The 21,634-nt window shown below is 37.3% G+C and overlaps 2 protein-coding genes across 3 annotated transcripts in view; both read right to left on the minus strand.

Moving 5' to 3' along the window:
* LOC140136940 (uncharacterized) overlaps positions 1-6,280 on the minus strand; it is a 32,201-nt gene extending 25,921 nt beyond the window's left edge. For both annotated transcript variants that reach the window (XM_072158592.1, XM_072158591.1), the window contains exons 1-4: positions 6,172-6,280; positions 4,757-4,956; positions 4,192-4,285; positions 2,728-2,826 (exon numbers count right to left, since the gene is read on the minus strand). In XM_072158592.1, coding sequence (XP_072014693.1) covers positions 2,728-2,826; positions 4,192-4,285; positions 4,757-4,941 — 378 coding nt within the window. In that variant the 5' untranslated portion in view covers positions 4,942-4,956; positions 6,172-6,280. The remainder of the gene's footprint in view (positions 1-2,727; positions 2,827-4,191; positions 4,286-4,756; positions 4,957-6,171) is intronic.
* Positions 6,281-9,770: 3,490 nt separating this feature from the next.
* LOC140138188 (uncharacterized) lies at positions 9,771-18,490 on the minus strand. The gene is made up of 8 exons (XM_072160110.1): positions 18,318-18,490; positions 16,526-16,792; positions 15,097-15,741; positions 14,281-14,400; positions 12,537-12,691; positions 11,485-11,572; positions 10,742-10,840; positions 9,771-10,308 (listed from the first exon to the last, which is right to left on the minus strand). Exons 3-8 carry the CDS (start codon positions 15,403-15,405, stop codon positions 10,210-10,212), a joined length of 870 nt encoding a protein of 289 aa, XP_072016211.1. The 5' UTR covers positions 15,406-15,741; positions 16,526-16,792; positions 18,318-18,490; the 3' UTR covers positions 9,771-10,209.
* Between the last annotated feature and the right edge of the window lie 3,144 nt (positions 18,491-21,634).

The raw sequence follows: 21,634 nt of genomic DNA on the forward strand, positions 1-21,634 counted from the left end.
GGAGCTCTCTATTTGTACATGAAATCTGCCCCAAGGTAAAGGACCATCGATGCTTGTTTGATCCTTTATTATGCATCATATCTATTAATTGACTATTGTTAATTGTGATAACATATGAATCTTTGCTTGTATTGATATTGGCCAATATAAGCATTAATTTTGATTAATTAATTGTTAGTTCATTAATAACAAGCAGTGTTTTGGAATTAAATCTAGTACTGGAACTTACTTTTTGCAAATATTGCTATGTTGCATCTGGAACCACCAGACTTCATCAGGCAACTGACCTGTTGGACTGGTCATGTGATAGATGGCTAGATATCTTCCTGATGGCCCGGTCACATGCATGAGATAAGTTAAAGTGGAGTCCCCCTTTCTTGTTCAGTGATGGTTGCTCAATGCGTTCCCAAATGGCCTCTTTTATGCCTCTCCTATGCCATTGTTCCTCCTGATCAAGAATAACAACTTCCTCGTTCTTAATTGAATGTCCAGTGTCCTTCGAATGGAGGTATAGCGGAGTTTTGCGCTTCGTTGGTACTTTGTCTCCTTATGTTGACCAATACCGGTTTTTAACGCCTATTTGGTTTCTCCAACACAAGCCGCTGAGCAATCGGTGTCACCACACACAACCCCGTACACTAAGTTTGAATGTTTATCCTTCGGCTGCTTGTCCTTTACATTCACAAGTTTCCCGCGAAGCATGTTAACTGGTTTGAAGGATGTGGAAATTCCGTAGGATTTGAAGTGGTTCTTCACGCGTTCCGAGATTTATCTCATGGGACCAGGGCATCGGGACGATACCTAGCTGTCTATCATGTGACCAGTCCAACGGGTTAGTTGCCTGAGGAAGTCTGAAGGTTCCAGACGCAACATAGCAATAGTTGCAAAAAGTTCCAGTATTAGATTTAATTCCAAAACTCTGTTTGAAACTACTGGATAACTAAGAACATTCACTCATTAATAACAAGCATCGACAGTCAATCCAATGATCGAACAAATTTGTTTCTGATGCCTAAGTAAGTTATTATTTTTTAAAAATTGAAAAACTAATCTAAATTAAGGGTTTTGAAAAGTGCCCCTCAAATATAATACATCTCACCCCTATTCCTATCAATGCAATAGCCCAGCTAGACCCCAACGTAGGATTGCATACTTGTGTAAATTAATTAACCCCTCTTGGGCGATACCATTATTGACCAGCAATCGTAGTAGACAATGATGGGCAACAAATTAATGGTGTATATGACTTGGCGTGGTTGCATTATTTATCATTAAATTAATTTTAGAGATATTATATTTACAACCTGCAAGCCTATAATTATTTTTTAACAAACAAAAGCGTACCACATAACTACCCATTTTGATTGTTAAACTATAAAACACCTCCAAAATGTACTAAGATGATAAATATGAACAGTATTTTTAATTATAATCATCAACACAGAACCAGGAACATTTGTATTAGAGCAATATGGTAATGCATGCATACTCGACCACATGCACAGATCACATGCCTTGGTTTTGCATGTACGCCAGCCATGTGCACTAGCCTCGAGGAACGAGACTGGCAACACAATAGGTGATTTTTAGCTGTGTTGCTCATTGAAAACAACAGGGCGACATGGTATAATTAGTGGAAGAAAAATTACACATGGGTGATTGACAGAGATTTTTTTAATGGATCTTGTAGACGAGTGAACAAGCTTTATTTTGATACCACATATAATATTTTTGACCACGGGAACCATAATTAGTGATACAATTTTTGAGAAAAAAAATACTTTCACGTTTTCAGTATTTAATGCATTGAAGTCTGTACTTGTATAATTTACAAAAATAATCATTTATAGTCCATACATATATTTTTCTTTTGCCATATAAAGCACCATTTTGACTAAAAAAAAGGGAAGCCACTAGCAAAAAATAGGTCGTCCGCAAAGTATGGGGTCAAAAAAGACTTTGAAATATCGCTAATGCAAAAATACTCATCTGATTTCAACTGTTTTTTCTATTTGATTTAATCCCTTTTTAGTTGTATTATTCTATTTTAAATATTAAACAAATGAGAGCAATTTTAAAAATGTTTACTTTTTGCGTTTGAGGGTCATAAATGCATGTGTGTGCAGTGAAAGACGGGCCAATCTGCAGTTCTCCACACTGGTTGGACAGTAAATTATATGTAACTCGATTTCGCGGTTCTCGGGGTGGGGTGGTTCTCCTGATAGGCCTATTTCTAATTACCCAACACCTGTTACCCATATACCTGCCCTGACCTTATAACTACTATGAACAACTCCCTTTGTTTTGTAGCTGTGATGCTTAGGCCTACTTCGGTAGTTAGGTAGGCCTACCCATAATCTGGAAACCCATCATTCGCTTCTTCCAAGCCCTGTCCTGCTACCACATTGGAGGACCCGAAATTAGTATCTGGACGTGGATATAGGCCGTTACTAAAGTAATGAAATCAATCGGGAGAAATATGCCTATTGGTCCGATGAGATGCACCTGTTAGTGCATGTTAGTCACACTGTAATGCTTTCCGATGCGCGCACTGTACTCCGCGATAGCACACGATAGTGCACAGCGCGAACGGGAACCACACCAACGCGATAGCGCGCGGACGGACAGACGGACGGACACGCCATAATTAGTATTATGATAAGAAGAAAGGAAAAGCATGGCTGCTATGGGAAACAAAAATATTTTTTAATTTGCATTTTTACTCACATTTTTGTGGTACTGCCTTGAAATATGGTGAAGTAATTCTTTGACATGTTTGAACTTGAAGTCACACAATTCACATTTCGGTAGTTTCTCTATACCGATCTACACACACACAAAATTGAAATGTTACATGGCAAAAATGCTTTAAAATTCTGCAAACTAGAATTACATGTACATAGTGCATAATTAATGTGGCCTTACAACAAAGGTTTATAAATACAAAGAATATGAAAAGAACCACATTATATGCAAATAACTTTACACAAAACAATACATCAATAGACGTGATAATAAGTTAATCAGTTACTGCGTGTAAATTTTAGAGTGGATAATGGAATTCCATGCAAAATATGCAAATAAGCTCATTAGTATTCATAAATATGCAGATAACTTGATACAAAATTATACAGCACATGAGGTTACCATACCTACCCCCACCAATGTGTTTAGTGGCATTAACACATATATCATGCTGACCAGCTCCAAAATTCTGGTTACTCCTTCATGTAATTATACACGAAATTAGGGTTAGGGTTAAGGTTAGGATTAGGGTTAGGATTAGGGTTAGGGTTAAGATTAGGGTTAGGATTAGGGTTAGGATTAGGGTTAGGATTAGGGTTAGGATTAGGGTTAGGATTAGGGTGAGGGTTATGGTGGGTTAAGGTTAGGGTTAGGATTAGGGTTAGGATTGGGGTTAGGGTTAGGATTAGCTTACACGAAATAATTACATGAAGGATCGACCAAAATTCTGTGCATATTTGCACGATGCCTGCCTATAGCTTATTTGGATTGATGAAATAATTTTGCATGAACACTTTCAGGTGGAGAAAATATCTTACCCTTCCCAGAATCCTTTGCAACATGATAATCACCGGGATAATCACTTCAGTTTATCAAATGACACCATGCTGACCAGCTCCAAAATTCTGTGCATATTTCCATGATGCATGCATATAACTTATTTGGATTGATGAAATAATTTTGCATGAACACTTTCAGGTGCAGAAAATATCTTACCCTTCCCAGAATCCTTTGTAACATGATAATCACTTCATTTTATCAAATGACACTTGATTTTTTTAGATCTGGATGTTCTCTGTTCATTGAGGTACTTTTTGTCACTACCGACAGTACAGAAAATTAAAATGAGAGAAATGCATTATGGGAAGTGTCAGATATCTTCTCTGCCTTTCATCCATCCACATTTTATGAGTCATTATTTGAACCCCATGAGAACTACCTGCCGATTGGTCAAAAAGAAATTTTCATTATCAATTGGACCAATCAGCAACATTGTTAGAATTAATTTCACCACACAAAAAATTGCGGGTGAATTATTTTCAAAGCTCCATTCTTATTGGTGATTAAAATGAAGATATCATGTAATTAACCAATCAGAGGCAATGTTAGATCGACAGGTAGTGCTTAGGGGGCTAATTGAAAGTGAAACCACTAATACATCCTTACCCGGTGTTCCAAAGATTTCCGGTGATCATGCCATAAGCCTTCATATTGCTGCATACACACAGGACAAAGAGCTTTGGGAAATCCAAGAGCAGACCTAAAAAAGAATCCCATTTTATTTTTAGTGCAGAACAGGCCATATCAGTAGTTCAATAACTAACTGGGTGGGCTTCATATCAAATACCAGAGATGTAGCTCAACCTGGCCACAATTTGGTTGGGCCATTTCTTTGGAAAGTTGCAGGTGCATTTTTCAAACCGAATGGCATAAAAATGAACTGGTAAAGACCAAATGGTCCCCCTAGACCAAATTTGTATTTCCTATCTGTCGACAAATGGAAATTACAACACATAAAATTGTGCATAATTCACAAATTGAATGTCTGAATCAACTGAAAATTTGAAAATAAGCCTTTTGACGGATATCTATTGAACACATTATTGCTATCCGATCCCTTAGTGTATTTAAACAAAATCTTCACCACCCGAAAAAACAAGAACTTAATTACAGGTTCAAGTATACGTTTGTATTTTACAAGAAAAAAATTTAAATCACAAGCATAACATACTGTTTCTGTTCTGTATCCCTGACAACATCATCTGTGGACTCTTCATCCTTCACGACCTCATCCTTTGCTGCTTCATTCATGAAGGTGTAATGCTCGGATGCTTTTTGAAAATACTTGACAAAAAACATCTTGCCTAATGTTGTGCATGCGCAAGCCATACTATTTCTATGTCGTCTGCTCTTCATGTGCTCATTGTAGTGCTATGAAAGAAACAGATAGACAGCAAGACAGAGACAGGGAAGATAAACAAATAAAATTAAAAAATTGATATATCATAATACCACAGGCTATGGCCAAAATAAAAAAATTGTTTGCTTGACCTCAAATGAATTTTAACAATTGGGTCGGTCGTCAGGATTTCTTTCTTTTTTTTAATAGCACACTCTAACTGTTTGTTTTAATCCAGGCTCAAAATATGAAAAATCAGACAATTTTGGTGTCAAAATGAATCACCTAACATTACAAAACAACTAAAATGTCGAACACAAACTCTAAAATACATCTAATCTTCAGAATGCAAAAATTTGAAGAAAAAAAACTTTTTCATGAATTTCCAAAGATAGGGTCGGTATTCTTTTGTACAGTAAAAAGAAAAGAAAAACCTTTTTTCTGATTTCCAAAATTAGGGTCGGTCGGTTGAGGGCAAGCAAACATCTTTTTTTTTTTGGCCTATGTGCTTGGACTCAAATACTAGTCTTGCTAAACACTTTCTCTTACATTACAGCCAGTCAATCAAGACCATATCTTAAGCTTATAGCTAGGACCCACGCCTTCATTGTATGGAAGGCTGTTACTGCCATAACATGATAACTTGTGCACAGCAATATGCAATTATACAGTGTATTGCTTCGGGTAGATACATGCTTGAATCAAGACTACCTGTATGATGATTTAGATTAAGATATTCCAACAATGGGCTTTGCTCGCTCACTATTCAAGGGGTGTCACGGTTTGCGAACAGTGCTCTATCATTAAATACAGTTCAAGCAAATTCTTGGGAGCATTGGGCTATTCCGGTTAAAATCCATACACCCTCCTTATGAAAGACATGACCGTAATCTTCCACACATTTCAAATGGGAAAAGAGGTATCAGATTATTATTCCAGTCAAACAACATATGCCATTTTTGTTATCCTATCCTATTGGTACTTATATGAGACATGATCAAGGGGAATAAGTCACATGTCGGCCCTGGTCAAAAATGAGTTTTACATGTTTCTAAAGAGGACATTTAGAGCTTTCTGAAACTGAAAACCCCATGTTGATTCAACTTTTCATTGCAAAGTTACATCAATTATCAATCGCTGAAAACCACATAAAAATTTTAACACTTTCTTTGCCAATATCTCAAAATCAATATTAGCGACATCCGATTCATTTCCCTTGATCGTGTCACATATCGGTATGTACTTACTTCCCTTTTCAAAGTTATGCAACACAAGAAACATGTGAATTCAGTTTCATCTGACAAGTTGACAGCTTGGATTTCTTCACTCAATTTTAACTTTTAAAAGTTCCTTCTGCAATAAGAAAAAAAAACACCTCTGTAAATGTATGGTATTTATGATATCAGATATAAAGAAGCACCCATGCCAACACCCCCCTACTTGTGTGTTTGTGAGCTGGGGGTGATTTTCTTGTGTGTTTTTTTAAACTATTATACACATCTTGAGTGTCTTTTTTATAAACTTATGTGCCTGTTTTTATATCTTTTGGGCAATATCGTATTTCACGGCCCACTATTTTGGCGCCAAAGTTGGACCCCCTAGCTTACTGAAAATTGGTCGCACTATACGCAAATAGCAAAAATGATGATGTTTTTGAATTGTTTAATGTTTTCTTGCTGTATTGTCCTATAATCTTGTTAAAAAATTTGTTAAGATATTATATTTAATGTTTAGAAATGTATCTTGGTTGAAATTATAGTAAATTAAAAAAAATGAAATAAAATACAGTTTGCCAGTGTTGCTTTTGTCTTTGAGAGCATTTTCTTTCTTGTATTGTCCTATCCTACTATGCCTATTAAAACAAAATTGGGAGCGGTAAAAATGAAAAGCATTTATTCCGTTGTTTAATCGTATAGTTATAGGTTCATCATCCAGTACATTTTGTAAACGTATGCGTTTTTAACCGGTTTTTAACGGAATAAATAGCAATCCAGAGGGCCTATACTATGGCATGCCATTTATTCCGTCAAAATTATGCAGATAAATCTGTTATTGTCGCTTGTCGGCTATAAAATGACGGAATAAATCATAGTAGTAGGCGAGGCATAAAGTATGCAATTTATTCCGTCAAAATTTTGTCTGTAGGCCTAATAATATAAAAATGGTTTTTTTTTTAATTATCAGTTTTATTCTTTTAACGGAATAAATCGAATCAGTGTCACTTCCCAACTTTTAAACACGGGATCAAGTCATAACATGTTACAGTAATAACGGAATAAATCATAGTAGTCCTAAGTATGAAGTATGCAATTTATTCCGTCAAAATATTGCCTGTAATAATAATAATAATAATAAATCTTTTATTGTCGCGTGTCGGCTATAAAATGACGGAATAAATCATAGTATAAAGTATGCAATTTATTCCGTCAAAATTTTGTCTGTAATAATATTTAAAAAAAGCAATTGCATTTTTAATTATCAGTCTTATTCTTAAACGGAATAAATCGAATCAGTGTCATTTCCCAACTTTTAAACACGGTATCAAGTCAAAGCATGTAACAGTAATAACGGAATATGCAAATATTTGTTGATTATACATGATCATGCTGATATTAAGTGCCGGTATGGTATGAGATATAGGCCTATAGGTAATAATAATTCAAGCGCAGTTGATTAATTTGCTTTATTCCGCACCTACCGAACGGAATAAATGTAAAAATTAGGAATGATTTCAAAGCAGCCTACATTGGCTTAATCATACAGCAATATTCTGTGTTACAGTCTTAACGGAATAAAGTATAAATCAAGTTATATTCGTTGATTTATAATTATTTTAATCATGCTAGGGGCCTGTTTTTTGTGACGGCATGATATAGGCCTATTTTTAACGGTTTATTGTTGAGCAATCTCACAATATATTATAGTGTCATAGAATAAACAGTTTTATAATTTTCCTGCCTTTTTAAAACTTAAGTTTCCGCCAAAATGTTCCGCTCTTTCTAGTTTAAGCTTGTTATAGCCCATAAAATCTTCTAAACCCGCTTTTGCTGCGCAATTTATCCCCCAAAGGAAACCCTCTTTCTCGTCCTCCGGACGGGACTTATTTTAGTTTTAGCTTGTTGGAAAGCCTATATATATATATAATCGTTTTGGCCCACCCTATGGGAATATTCAACTATTTGCGTGTAGGTGGGCCGCCAAACACGATTATATATTAAGCTTGATGATGTTCGACCCTATATATATAATCGTGTTTGGCGGCCCACCCTATGGGAAAATTCTATTATTTGCGTGTTGGTGGGCCGCCAAACACGATTATATATTAAGCTTGATGATCCAAGTTCAGTTTTATAATTTTCCCGCCTTTTTAAAACTTAAGTTTCCCGCCAAAATGTTCCCGCTCTTTCTAGTTTAAGCTTGTTATAGCCCATAAAATCTTCTAAACCCGCTTTTGCTGCGCAATTTATCCCCCAAAGGAAACCCTCTTTTCGTCCTCCGGACGGGACTGGTTTTTAGTTTTAGCTTGTTGGAAAGCCTATATATATAATCGTGTTTGGCGGCCCACCCTATGGGAATATTCAATTATTTGCGTGTAGGTGGGCGCCAAACACGATTATATATTAAGCTTGATGATCCAAGTTCAGTTTATAATTTTCCCGCCTTTTTAAAACTTAAGTTTCCCGCCAAAATGTTCCCGCTCTTTCTAGTTTAAGCTTGTTATAGCCCCGCAAAATCTTCTAAACCCCGCTTTTGCTGCGCAATTTATCCCCACAGCAAGCCCTCTTCCCCGTCCCCCCGCCGCGGTCTTCCGTTTAGGTCGCGCGAGTTCAAGTGCCTATATATATATAATCGTGTTTGGCGGCCCACCCTATGGGAATATTCAATTATTTATAGGTGGGCCGCCAAACACGATTATATATTAACTTGATGATGTTCGACCCTATATATATAATCGTGTTTCACGGCACACCCTATGGCAAAATTCTATTATTTGCGTGTTGGTGGGCCGCCAAACACGATTATATATTAAGCTTGATGATCCAAGTTCAGTTTTATAATTTTCCGCCTTTTTAAAACTTAAGTCTCCGCCAAAATGTTCCCGCTCTTTCTAGTTTAAGCTTGTTCTAGACCCGCAAACTCTTCTAAACACCGCTTTTGCTGCGCAATTTACCCCCCCCAAAGGAAACCCTCTTTCTCGTCCTCCGGCCGGGGACTTATTTTTAGTTTTAGCTTGTTGGAAAGCCTATATATATATAATCGTGTTTGGCGGCCCACCCTATGGAAATATTCTATTATTTATGTGTAGGTGGGCCGCCAAAACGACATTATATATAGGCCTAACTTGATGATGTTCGACCCTATATATATATAATCGTGTTTTGGCCCACCCTATGGGAAAATTCTATTATTTGCGTGTAGGTGGGCGCCAAACACGATTATATATTAACTTGATGATGTTAGACCCTATATAATTTCACTTGCACAACTACGCAATCTCGTCTTTGTATTTTACCGCGCACGACAGTCAAACATCCGTTTATACAGCTCGCAGATATTATTGATTAATTTTCAGTAAGCTAGGGAGTCAAATTTTGGCGGCAAAACAGTGGGCCGTCAAACACGATATTGCCATCTTTTGTGACTTTTTTGCGTCTGTTTAGTGTGTTTTTCCTTGTGTGGCATTCTCACTGGAGTGAGTATTTCAAATGGAAGTTACACAATTGCCTATTCTATTTGAGTCCCATACTCCCTGTATAGAAGACTTAAGCTAAACCTTACACAAGGGGAGTGTGTATTACAAATCAAATACCTCAATGTAGTGCCACAATAACAACTTTACCTGGCTCCTGATCCAATCGCTACGGTTCTTACACTTCATCACATAGCGCACCTTGCACTCCAATACTTTTTGTTGATATTCATCGTGTCCATTTTGTATCTTTCCCCCCTTGATGGTTTTCAAGTATTCTTGTTGTATCTCCCTGATATCACCTCTGCTCAGCAGGGTACATATACTAGGAATCTGTGGCATAAAACTTCTGATCTGCCGAAGTTTACCATACCAATCGTTTCTCATTAATTGATCTAATTTAGAGGTTTTGCCCACTTCAGAATGCACCACACAGTCCTCTTCTGCTCCCTTCTCTCCACCTTCTTCCTTCTGTTCCATCTCTACATCAGTATCACCAATCTCCAGCGGTTCTTCTTCAGGCTTGGTAATGGAAGAGTCTTCCGCTTCCATGCCAGCTTTGTCAGGTTCTGCATCATCATCGTCTGTTTCATTGCTACCTTTCTCTGCTTTTTGCCTCATTGGTTTCATCTTCAAGAATGGGATCCTTGTAGTCTGGTGGTAGGTCTCCATTTTCAATCTTCCGCTGTAAAGTCTGAAATTCAATTTATAGATAATAAAGTCTTGGATTATAAAACTATTCATAGTCACTATGGACCACAATGGCTTCATCCCAATGCCATAGTTCATAACCTCAATTAAACAATCATAGAGCAAAATTTGACCTCAAGTTGCGGAGTATGAGTACGAGTTTGTGTATCCAAATTTTCAAAGGTCATTCAATGAATGTGTAACTGTATTGGGGTTAAAGAAAAGTGCCCTGATAGATGAGCATGTTGTGGATCCTAGTGAGTACTCTCAGATTAAAAACTATTTATATATATATTATCTAAAAGTTTCAACTGACTTTAAGCACAACAAATTCAAAATAAAGCTATGAAAATGGCTCATGTAATGAAATTGAAAACTGAATTTAGCTAGATCGCATCATATATTTTGATCAGCTTATAAGTCTACACTGTGCCTACATTTTTGTGGTACGGCCTTGACACATGGTGAAGTCGATCCTTGAGATTGGTAAAGAGCATGTCACACACTTCGCATTTTGGTCTCATCGTCTTGTTAAACTACAGACAAGGAAAGAATAATTTGCATAAAAAGATTACATCAGTATAAGGCTGTTTACGATGGACACAATTTTCATTTTGTTTCCTGGCAAACGAGGGGAGGGATGGAAGGGTAACATGCATAATTGGTAACAACAAAGGATTTAGTCCAGTAAATGACATTTCACTACAGTCCAACATCTCTTATCCGCCAAGTGCTAACATTAAGACAGCAAAAGGTCACTCCCAATAGGGTAATAACGCTGAAAGATGGTATTTGAAAGCAGTATATCACATAGTGCATGAAATCAAGCTCTTGAACTAGCTTTAAAAATCTTTTCGATTTCTATACTTAAATCCCAATATTCACAAACCATGTTTAGCACTGTTATAACATAGTGTGGATATAAAGATTTTACATTGAGATTACGTATTCAAATCTTGGTACTCTAATTAGGGAATACATTTAATGGGCCTTCCAGTTGAAATTCATATGCCCTCTGTGCAAGAGATGACCTTAATCTTCCACACAGGGTGTGTGAATTTCAAACAGGGTTAGTTAAATGAGCGACTTGAAATTTTACACCCCATGTGTCCCAGATTAAGGTCATGGGTTCCACAGAGGTTGTATGGATTTCATCTGGAATAGCGCGATGTCAACTTACACAGTGTTTACTAGACAGGTTGTGATTCTCTCTTTTGCCTTCAAAGGTCTGCATACACACATCACAAAAATTGGCTTCGGGAGCAGACCTGCAAAAAAAAATCATTTTACTTTTACTGAAGAACTGGCAGTATCTGAGTGCACTTTACGCCATAACTGGGTCAGCTTCATATCATATCAAATTGATATTCTACGGAACCTTAGAAAATAGCCGGGCATGTTGCATACACATATGACCCATCTGAAGACTGAAACAAGGCTAATATTAATAAGCAGGCACACAGGCTTTTTTACACCATGGTTACCTAGCTTTGGCTCCTGGTGTGTCCAATATTTTGCACTACAAACTATAGGACCAGGAGCCATCTTTGGGACCAGGAGCTCACTTTAGCTCATGGTCCAGGCATTGTAAGGCCTGGGCGTAATGGTCCATTCATAATATACTGCAATTGCTTAGCGATGCGGTGCGGTGCCACAATGCACCGTACTACAACATACTGCATTTGAAATACACCCGAGTGATAGCTGTCTGTTAATGCATGTTGCAAAACTCTGATGCCATTGAGTAATATATATACATGGTGGACACTCTGTTATTACATGTCGTCATGCAAAAAAAGATCCATGTCGATAGAATGACAATCAATATTTTACAAACCAAAGGTCTCATCTGTCACATGATAAAATACAAAGCATTTCAAAAAGATTGGGGTTTGTTTTGCGGCAAATGTTTTTCAGAAGGGGGGGGGCACAACTTGTACATGTACCGATTGGAATTGTGAATTGTTGACTCCCAATTTTTTTGCCCAGTGTGCTCCTCAAGAACTAAATAAAAAGTGCTTTCCCAAACATTGCTCAATCTACCAGCACGATAAAACTGTGGAATGATAATTTTATTATTATTAAAATAATTAAGTCTTAGATATGTTCAGTTTTCACATAAATATATTTCTACAAATAATCAGGGGATAGATACAAGAACCAGTGAATGCCCAAAATATGGTCCAGACCTGCTTTATTTCCAGGACTGGGCCTGAACCAAATATAACTTACTTTTTCTGTTCTCCATCCTTGTCGGCGTGATCTTTGGCAATTCTTTGTAAATTCTTGATGATGAACATCCTGCCTAATGTAGTGCGTGCACAACAGATGTTAAGTCTATGCTGTTTGTGACTTGGAGTTGTGTTTGAAACATGTTGATTGTAATGCTATATATGAGAGAGAGAGGGAGAAGGAAAAAGAGAGAGAGAGCACATGAAAAAACAACAACATATAACTATAACTTGGGCATGCTGGAAAAACTTGATTTTGTAGGCCAAAAAACACATCTTGATTTTCAACAAAAAAAAGAATCAAAGGTATGTGATTTCCCGCCAAAATCACAAGATCTTAAAAAACAAAAACCGCAATTGCATATTTGAAGCAGCTCTAAATTATAACTGATAAATAATGAACAGAAAGTTTCTTGCAAATTCCTTTGAATTTTCTTCTGAGGGAGCATGGGGAGAGTGAATTTCCTGGGGATGATATAGGATGTGGCACTGTTGTGTCATACATGCTTTAAACATGTTTTGCTAATGGTATATATATGCATGTTACTGTCAAGTGTGTGACTATGATGATCTCATCTGCAAGGAGGTCTAAATTAGTTTCACAATGTACAATACATCAATCATCGGCAACACTGCATGTGCTTTTATGTATAGCTCACAAGGAGAGGAAACCAAACTGAGCTATTCCAGTTAAAATCCACACAACCCTTGTGGAAGACACAATCTTCATCTCCCACACAGGAGGTATTCAATTGGAGTCACCCATTCAGGTAACCCCATTTGAAACTCACACTCCCTATGTGGGAGATTAAGGTTGTGTCTTCCATAGGGGTGTATGGATTTCAACTAGAATTGTGACCATTTTGGTAACACAAAGCTCTTAAACAAATCAATGAATGAGCATCTTTTATTCTTTGGTTCACTTCAAGTTCAGTATTGATGTCAGTGCTTTTCTGTGGTTGCCTTGTAAACATGCTCACAAACTCTTGTGTGTGTGCGTGTATGCTCTGCAAGATTAACTTTACGCATGCTATTTGATACTGCAACTAGCGGCACGCACCTACCTCACTACTGAATTTGAGGCAATCCATTGTATACTCTTTATATTGATTCATCAGGATCGTTCATAGTTCATTAAATTGATAAAGGTTCTCTTTTCAGATCCAATAAAATGATACTAATCACTCAGAAATATCTCAATTCCTATCAGGAATCTTGTTCACTCTGGCACTGGTGTTTCTAGATGTTTTTAGATCCGGCAACACTGCTGTCTGGTTTTGATGACGTCACCAAACTTTCTTGTTGCCGAGAATTTATGACCTGGTCATAAATTTTCCCCAGTCTGTAAGCCCCCTCGTCCTTGTTCATGGTGAAGAGGCTCAGGTCGTTGATCAAGAGGCTCAGGTCATTGATCAAGAATCCAACAAAACTACACGCTAGCTAAAGGAAACAATCTGGATTAGAAGTAGAGGGAAAGACACCATGAACAAGGACGAGGGGGCTTACAGACTGGACAAAATTTATGACCAGGTCATAAATTCCCGGCAACAAGAAAGTTTGGTGACGTCATCAAAACCAGACAGCAGTGTTGCCGGATCTAAAAACATCTAGAAACACCAGTACCAGAGTGAACAAGATTCCTGATTGGAATTGAAACATTTCTGAGTGAGTAGTATCATTTTATTGGATCTGAAAAAGAACCTTTATCAATCTAAAGATCTATTGTATAGTTTAGTAGTACTTACCTGCATGTTCTCGCCACTATTGTGACACACGTCACACAGGAAACATGCAAATTTGTGTTTCTCCGACAGATTGAGAGCTTGGAATTCTTCACCCAAATCCAACTTTTCAAAAAGCTTCTTCTGCAATTGAAAAAAAACAAACAGGAGAACATTTTATATATGCAGCATAAAATATCATATTGATAATATACCGCAAAGAGGAACCAACACATCTGGATTCACTCATAAAGTGTTACAACAAGCTCAAAATTTTTTGGCAAAACATAATTGTGATAATCCCCCCTCTTTTCTCAAAAAAAGTTGAGATTTTTATACCGCTGGAAACATCTGGCTACATAAAATTTCTTGCAGATTAATTCGTTTAGCAAAAATATCGTCATATTTGAATTTTGTTCTGGTATCAAGTACGAAATTACAACAGTAGCATATGGAGCAGTGGAATATGCATAATCATGCATAACTTGCAAATGCAAAATCGGAATCAACTGAAATTTTGGGAATAAGCTTTTTTCATGGATATCTAGAATGTACTAAAACTGTCATAAAAAGAGGATGCTAGGATCACAAAATCCTCCTTTAAAGTATCCAACTCACCAAGGTCCAGACCAGTGTAGTAAAACATCTAGGACAAGGTCACTTGTCCAAATCCTAGAATAAACATTCTAGTAATAGATACTGCACAAAAATAGATATTGGCTACCTCCCTGGCCAGAGTTGGCCTGGTCAACTATTTGTCCTCTTTAATATGTACACTGGACAATCCCAAATGATTCTCTGAAAACAATAGAAGTTTAAAAGTGTTCAAATTAGCTTTACCTGGCATGTGATCCAGCTCTCCACATCTTTGCATTTTGTCACAAGCGGCTTGATAGTTTTTGTATCGTAAAATCGCATTATCTGTTGAATCTCCTTCTGCCCACTTTCTACCTTCAACTTCCCTTCTTTGACGGCTTCCAAGTACTCCTCCTCTCGTACCTCTCCCATGTCCTCTCGGCTCAGCTTGGTATACACAGTTGGAATCTGCGGCATGAATCTTACGATCTCACCGATAGTATCAAACCAGTCTTCTTGTATCAAATCAGACAATTTGACCATTTCTGTAGTCAGACCGCGCATAATTGACATGGTTTTCTACGACCACGACTCCATTCTGATTTCAATGGGAGTTTTGGTATAACGCCTGGCCACTCTTTTGGTTGGACCACTTTTATTTCATGAGAAGCACCTCGTTTGCGATCCTCATCTTGGGTAATGCCTGGAGATTGGTCCTTCTCTTCTGGTTTTCCTGCAGCAGCGGATGCTTTCTTTGGGATCTTGAACTGACCAAGGCTTTCCATAGAGAAGCCTGACACATCTTTTGTCTACTTGGGAGTGGACCACAGGATCCTTTGCAACAGACGGAGGCATTTCTTGAACTTCTTCTATGCTTGTGTTCAGCTGGTCACTTTGTATGCTGGAATCCTGATTAAACAGAAACACAAAATAACCAAATTAAGTGTCAAAGAAACCAAAATCCAGTGGAAATGGGCTATTCCATTTGAAATCCATACATTCCTATAGAAGACATGGCCTTAATCTCTGACGCACAGGGAGTGTGAATTTCAAATAGAGTAACCTGAATGGGTGATTCCATTTGAAATCTACACCCCTGTGTGGGAGATTAAGGAGGTGCATGGATTTCAACTGGAATAGCCCAATGGTTGGTAATCAGAACTTTTGCCGACTTTTTTCTTCTGGACGTTAATATTCCATTTCTTGATTTCTGATGATGTCCTGAAAGTTTCATCTCTGAATAAAGTTTAAACCACTTGTGATAGCCATCTAAGTATTTGAATACACTAACACAACCTGATTCTTGAAAATGAACAGGTTTTATGACAAATAATTAAGACCAACATGTATTTTTGGCAATCCTACATTCAAAACATCACTGATAAAACAGACATTTCTTTTTTCAATATTTTCACCTCTCTCCTTGAATTAAACTTCAATTTTTCATTTAATGATGTCAAAATCAAAATCTATTTTGTTGGCAAAATTACTATGAATTCCCTTAAAATGTTTTTTGTGTGTCCGAAAAGCCAAAGATGTAACACAAGTACTTGATCAAATACTGAAAATTGCAGAGTGCTTGTGCGTAGCATTAAAAAATATGGGAGCATATCCAGGGAAAAGGCTACGAGCCCCCCTTTTTATACCTAAATATCATCATCAAATTTCAGAAATGTTAAAGAATATCACCTACCTGCTTACATGTAGTATCAACTCTTGTACAGACAATGAAACTGCCCAACAATAGGTGATCCAGATTATATAACTTTTCCTCCCTCTTTTTCTCTTTGGCCCGCTGGTGTCGATGCCCCTTCTTGTATTCAATGTATCCGCAGCCCTCACTGGGTGCAAGGGTCAAATCTGTGATGACACCAAACTTGGAAAAATACTTGCTGATATCTTCAGAGGTCATGTTAGGTGTGATGCCACTAAGCAGATATCTGGGGTTAGCGTTTGAATCCTGTAAATGTTGAAAAATTAAAATTATGTAGGAAAATATGACTACAGAATGTAAAAAAAAAATGTTGGTCAATTCACTGTCTAATACTTATTTAAGTGCTATGAATTTATATTGGACAGTTTCAAGATGGAATTAAATACAAGTATTTTCTTAAAAAACAAGTATAATAATCTTGGCACCTGATATTTAAATTTGTGATGTGATCAAGCAAAATGATTTTATCCCTTGAGAAAGAAAAGTTTTGTCTTTTGAACGTCGGGTTTTTAATTTTGTTTATACCTATTGTGTTACTCCCCATTGGATGTTGTGTCATATTTTCCGTTTTTTAATTTCAAGCAAAATGAGTCGGATGTCAGGAATATTGAAGATGATATGTATTTTATTGTTCCGAGTAACACTAAAATTGTCATATCTCTGGAACTGTAAGTCTAATTATGATGGGGTTTTGAGCAAAATGAAGCCCTAATATGGCTCATTTAATGAAATTGAAAACTGAATTTTGATTTTGATCGACATCAAACTCATTTTGCTTGCTCGCATCACATTTATGAAATAAATCTATACAGCACACCAGGTCACCATACTCCTACCACCATATCAAGTTTAGAGTTGAGTGGTAATTGGGCTAGTCCAGTTGAAATCCATACACCCCCTATGCAAGACATGATCTTTTGGGATCTAAAATGAGCGTTTATTATGCGTTTTCGACAGTATTTTTTGTGGGACATGAGAGCACCTCGGACCTATCAATTGCATTCTGAATACTGAAGCATGTCTTTCTGATATCAAATAATTTTCATTTTTGAAAATCACAATATAATACAAATTTTATGACAAATTATAAAAATTTGATATTTTTCAAATTTTGATATATAACAGTCCTCGAAGTAATTATATAAATCTAATGATATATTCTTAAAGTGTATGTAGCAGGGAGGAAAAGCCGACGGTCAATTGAAAATTTTGACCTTTCATATTGAAGATATGGATTTTTTTCCCCAAAAGACCTATTTTTTTTGGTGTTTTGGGGAAAAAAATCCATATTTTCTATATAAAAGGTCAAAATTTTCAATGAAAATCTCGCTTTTCATCCCACCTACATACACTTTAAGTATAAATCAGCAGATTTATAAAGTTTACTTCAAGTACTGTTAAAAATAAAAAATATCAATTTTTAATGATTTGCCATAAAATGTGCGAATTTCAAAAATCAAAATTATTTGATATCAGAATGACATTCTTCGTATTCAGAATGCAATTCGATATGTCTGATGTGCTCTGATGTCCCAAAATAAATACTGTCCAAACGCTCATACCCCAGCCCTTAATCGTCCACACAAATGGAGTCACCCATTAAGTTAACTTCATATAAGGTCATGCCTGGATGAACGGACAGCTGACTGGACAGACAGACAGCCAATCAACCATCTATCCATAACATAAAGACCACACAACACATGGCCCCAAAACAGCATAAATTATGAAACTTGATCCCTGCACACATGTTGCACACTTTCTCATTTACCTCTGATATGCTGCTGGTGCTGCTCCTTCTCTCCTCCTTCTCATCTCTGTCATCTTGTTTCTTTCTCTTCTTCCCTTTTCGTGTTTCCTTGTGTTCCCTTTTTGTGTTGCCATCATTGGATGGATTTCCATCATCTTGTCTCTTCCTGTTATCTTCTTGTCTCTTTCTGTCACCATCTTTGTCTGTTCCTGTCACCATCTTGCCTTCTGTCACTATCTGCCTCTTCCTGTCCTCATCTAGTCTCTCTTTCTATCATCATCTTGTCTCTTTCTCTCCTCCCTCTTAGCTTTTCGTCTATTCTTGTAGGTATTTTTTTTACTATCCTCAAGCCTGGACCTGTCATGCTCTTTTGAAAGTCTCTTACTGCTACTCTCATGCTCAACTCTGTCCCTGTCCCAGGATTTATGACTGCTTCTGTCCATAGATGACGCCCCAGCCTGAGTTTCAGGAGACCTATCAAACTTCCATTCCCCAGAATGCCTCCTGTCACTTGATGACCTTCGCTCTCCTCTGGCGGCCTTCTCTCATCCCTTCTCAAAGGACTTCTTGATCTATCATGATAGACATTGATTTCTCTTCTATGCTCTTGCCTTTGTTCTGATATTCATGTCTCTCTGTCATTCTACCAACGTCACCTATGATCAACAAAACATGCAAAAAAGAAAAAGGTGCAATGTACAACCTGACATTGTGGTTACAAGTGGTGTTCATTACTAATAACTGGATCTTTGTGACCCTATGTTTTTGAAAGTTCAGGATCTTATCTATTTCCAGCTATTTCCCCTACTACTCAACTATTAAAAGTATATTATTATAGTGTCGTAGCAAAACCCTGCTTGCTACGTTGGGTAGGGCTGAGGGTTTATTAATTAACATCCAAGTAATCCGCGTCCCCAAGAACTGACTCACCTGTCGTTCTTTCCTCCTGATGCACAGGATGAGACAATGAACGACTCAGCCCAATATTTGGTCTCACTCTTGGCGGAGAACCAAACCCTGTCTTCTGAGTAATTCTTTCAGCCACCTCTCGTGGCGCACCCATCAAACGAGCCTGAAAGATCTGCTTTTGAAGTTCTGTTCTGGAGTGAGGTACAGGGATGTGAACATCTGTGGGCTGCAGAGGTAGAGTATTTCTTCCCGGCGCCGGAGACTCATGAGTCTTCCCGGTGACAAGATCGGGTCAGAGTCAGAGTCAGTTTGAGCGATAGTTTCTGCAGCATGTTGTACTGTTTTGATGATACTAGAACTATCTCTCATTGGCTCCACACCTCTTGAGTAGCCAGCTTGAGAGTGGCTTGTAGATTGGTTGGATCCTGATGGTGTTTCTTCAAGAGTAAGTTCTCCACCTTGAACCTGCCTCAGAATACAGGCGATATCAGATGCATCAAGGCTCTGAATCTGAGAAACAAAGGCATCCATTTCTGCAAGTGTTTCTGTATAAAATCACATTTACTAGTGTCACATACTACCATGCATGTCACTGGCTACGTGTTTTATGTTGCATTCCTGTAAAGTGAAGAGAAAAAACATCAATTAGCATGATTGAAAACCTCAATATACAATCACTTCAGTTTCGTTTGAATAGCACTCTTAGTGGTTTTTAATGTTGGTAAATGGTAGTTGATATTTTGGTTATGTAAATATTTTCATGTGGTTAGTGCTTTTTGAGAGGAGATAGAGAGGTGGATTGTACACATCATGTTGCAGATGAACTCAACTTGAAGTTGAATCCACATTTCCTTTTATATGATTTATGAAGTTGCACAGTTGCAATGCAACCTGCCAAAAACTGCTTGCACCCTTGGCCTGCCCAAAATCCTTACCCCATTATCCATGCCCCCTGGTTTGCACATACATGCTTACGTTGCACCTGCCCACTTTTGCAAACCTAAATGGTGTACTGCACACATAGTGAGCACAAAAGAATTTGATATTGTAAGTTTCTGTACTTCTTTCCATAAGCCTTTTTGAGCATTTATTCAAAGGGCCCCATGAATGTGTGACAAAAATTATCCTCACCCCTTTTGACATTCTGCCAAAAATTGCATGCCTCCTTGGAATTATACCATAAAGTATAGCCCTCCCCATTTGTTGCACAGCCCCTAGTTTTTGTTAACTTTTCCAATTATGCTTACAAACAGAAAAGTAGACAAAAGATGTGATGTGATGTGCCAAACGGAACAATGAAACTGAGAGGAGTTGTGCATATTAATTGGTAAATGAAGAATAATGATGTATGTATGTGATGATGTGATGTAAATAGAGTAATTTTTTCCATTTTGCGAACAAGTGGTATGAACAATCACCCTTTTTTTGTGTTTCTTAAATCGCATTTCTTTATTTGAAAATAAGTGATTGAGAAATCTATCCGATCCATGACTTCTGGAACATACAGTATTCATGGTCATGTATTCGTACAATTTAGCTTCCAACACGTCACTTGTAAACATGTACTATTACATGTATATGATTGTGTTTGCAAACCAAATTTCAACTTCAGTTGTCATTAACTAGCAAGTGATACACATACCCCGACCTCCTGCATCTCCACATCTGATTTAGCCGGCACAAGTGTTGGGCCACAGGCTGGACTGTTGACAATATTATTATAATCACTTAATTCTAACACCTTACGGTACATTTTAAGGTTTTAAATGTTTGGTCTGATTTCAATCATATTTCACAAGCATCTGTATGTAATTATGTTTCAAATGCTTTCTTAGGAAATTGAAGACTCATGTGTACACATTTTATGTACATACATAAAATGTAACATACATTTTTCAATCACTTATCAGCGCTTCTGCCACTGTCTTTCGTGGTGGAAGACTAATTTTGTGTATACTGCCTTCCAATCATCGCCAGATTTCAAACATATTAAAACAATTCTTTGAAGAATCATGCGCAGCGAGCAGGAAAATTTGCATATTTAAAGAGGAAGCCCCGCCAGAGTAGTTCTTCTGGGGTGAACCAAACCTGCCTGGTTATCAAATTAATCAGTGGCAAGGTTATCTCTGAATTTGACACAATTACGTTAAAATATCAATTAGGCCAAGTTTTTAAAAATTACGAGGATGAGGGGCTTTTTATTTTCTATTTTTTATTAGAAAACGACGCTAAATACCTGTATTTGGCACCATATTTTGGGTATTCGACATACAGATTGATATCTGAGAAAAATAGAGACTGACCGATCTGATCGGTAGCTTCCGAATCGGGCCGATTATTAGCTTATCGGTAGTGATCTACATCGCCGATTTTTTCCTTCATCCTACCGTACATGTAATGCACGGATCACCCAATATCATGAAAGTAAT

The sequence above is a fragment of the Amphiura filiformis genome, chromosome 17 (genome assembly GCF_039555335.1).
Source record: "Amphiura filiformis chromosome 17, Afil_fr2py, whole genome shotgun sequence".
Classification (NCBI taxonomy): Eukaryota; Metazoa; Echinodermata; class Ophiuroidea; order Amphilepidida; family Amphiuridae; genus Amphiura; species Amphiura filiformis.

What these genes read in the sequence shown, in the direction of transcription:
- LOC140138188 (XM_072160110.1), bottom strand. Translation starts at nt 15,405, where the DNA reads ATGTCAATTATGCGCGGTCTGACTACAGAAATGGTCAAATTGTCTGAT. An exon ending in ATAGTGGCGAGAACATGCAG is followed by an intron (nt 12,692 to 14,280) that starts GTAAGTACTACT and finishes TCTCATATATAG; the next exon opens with CATTACAATCAACATGTTTC. An exon ending in ACCTGTCTAGTAAACACTGT is followed by an intron (nt 10,841 to 11,484) that starts GTAAGTTGACAT and finishes CCTTGTCTGTAG; the next exon opens with TTTAACAAGACGATGAGACC.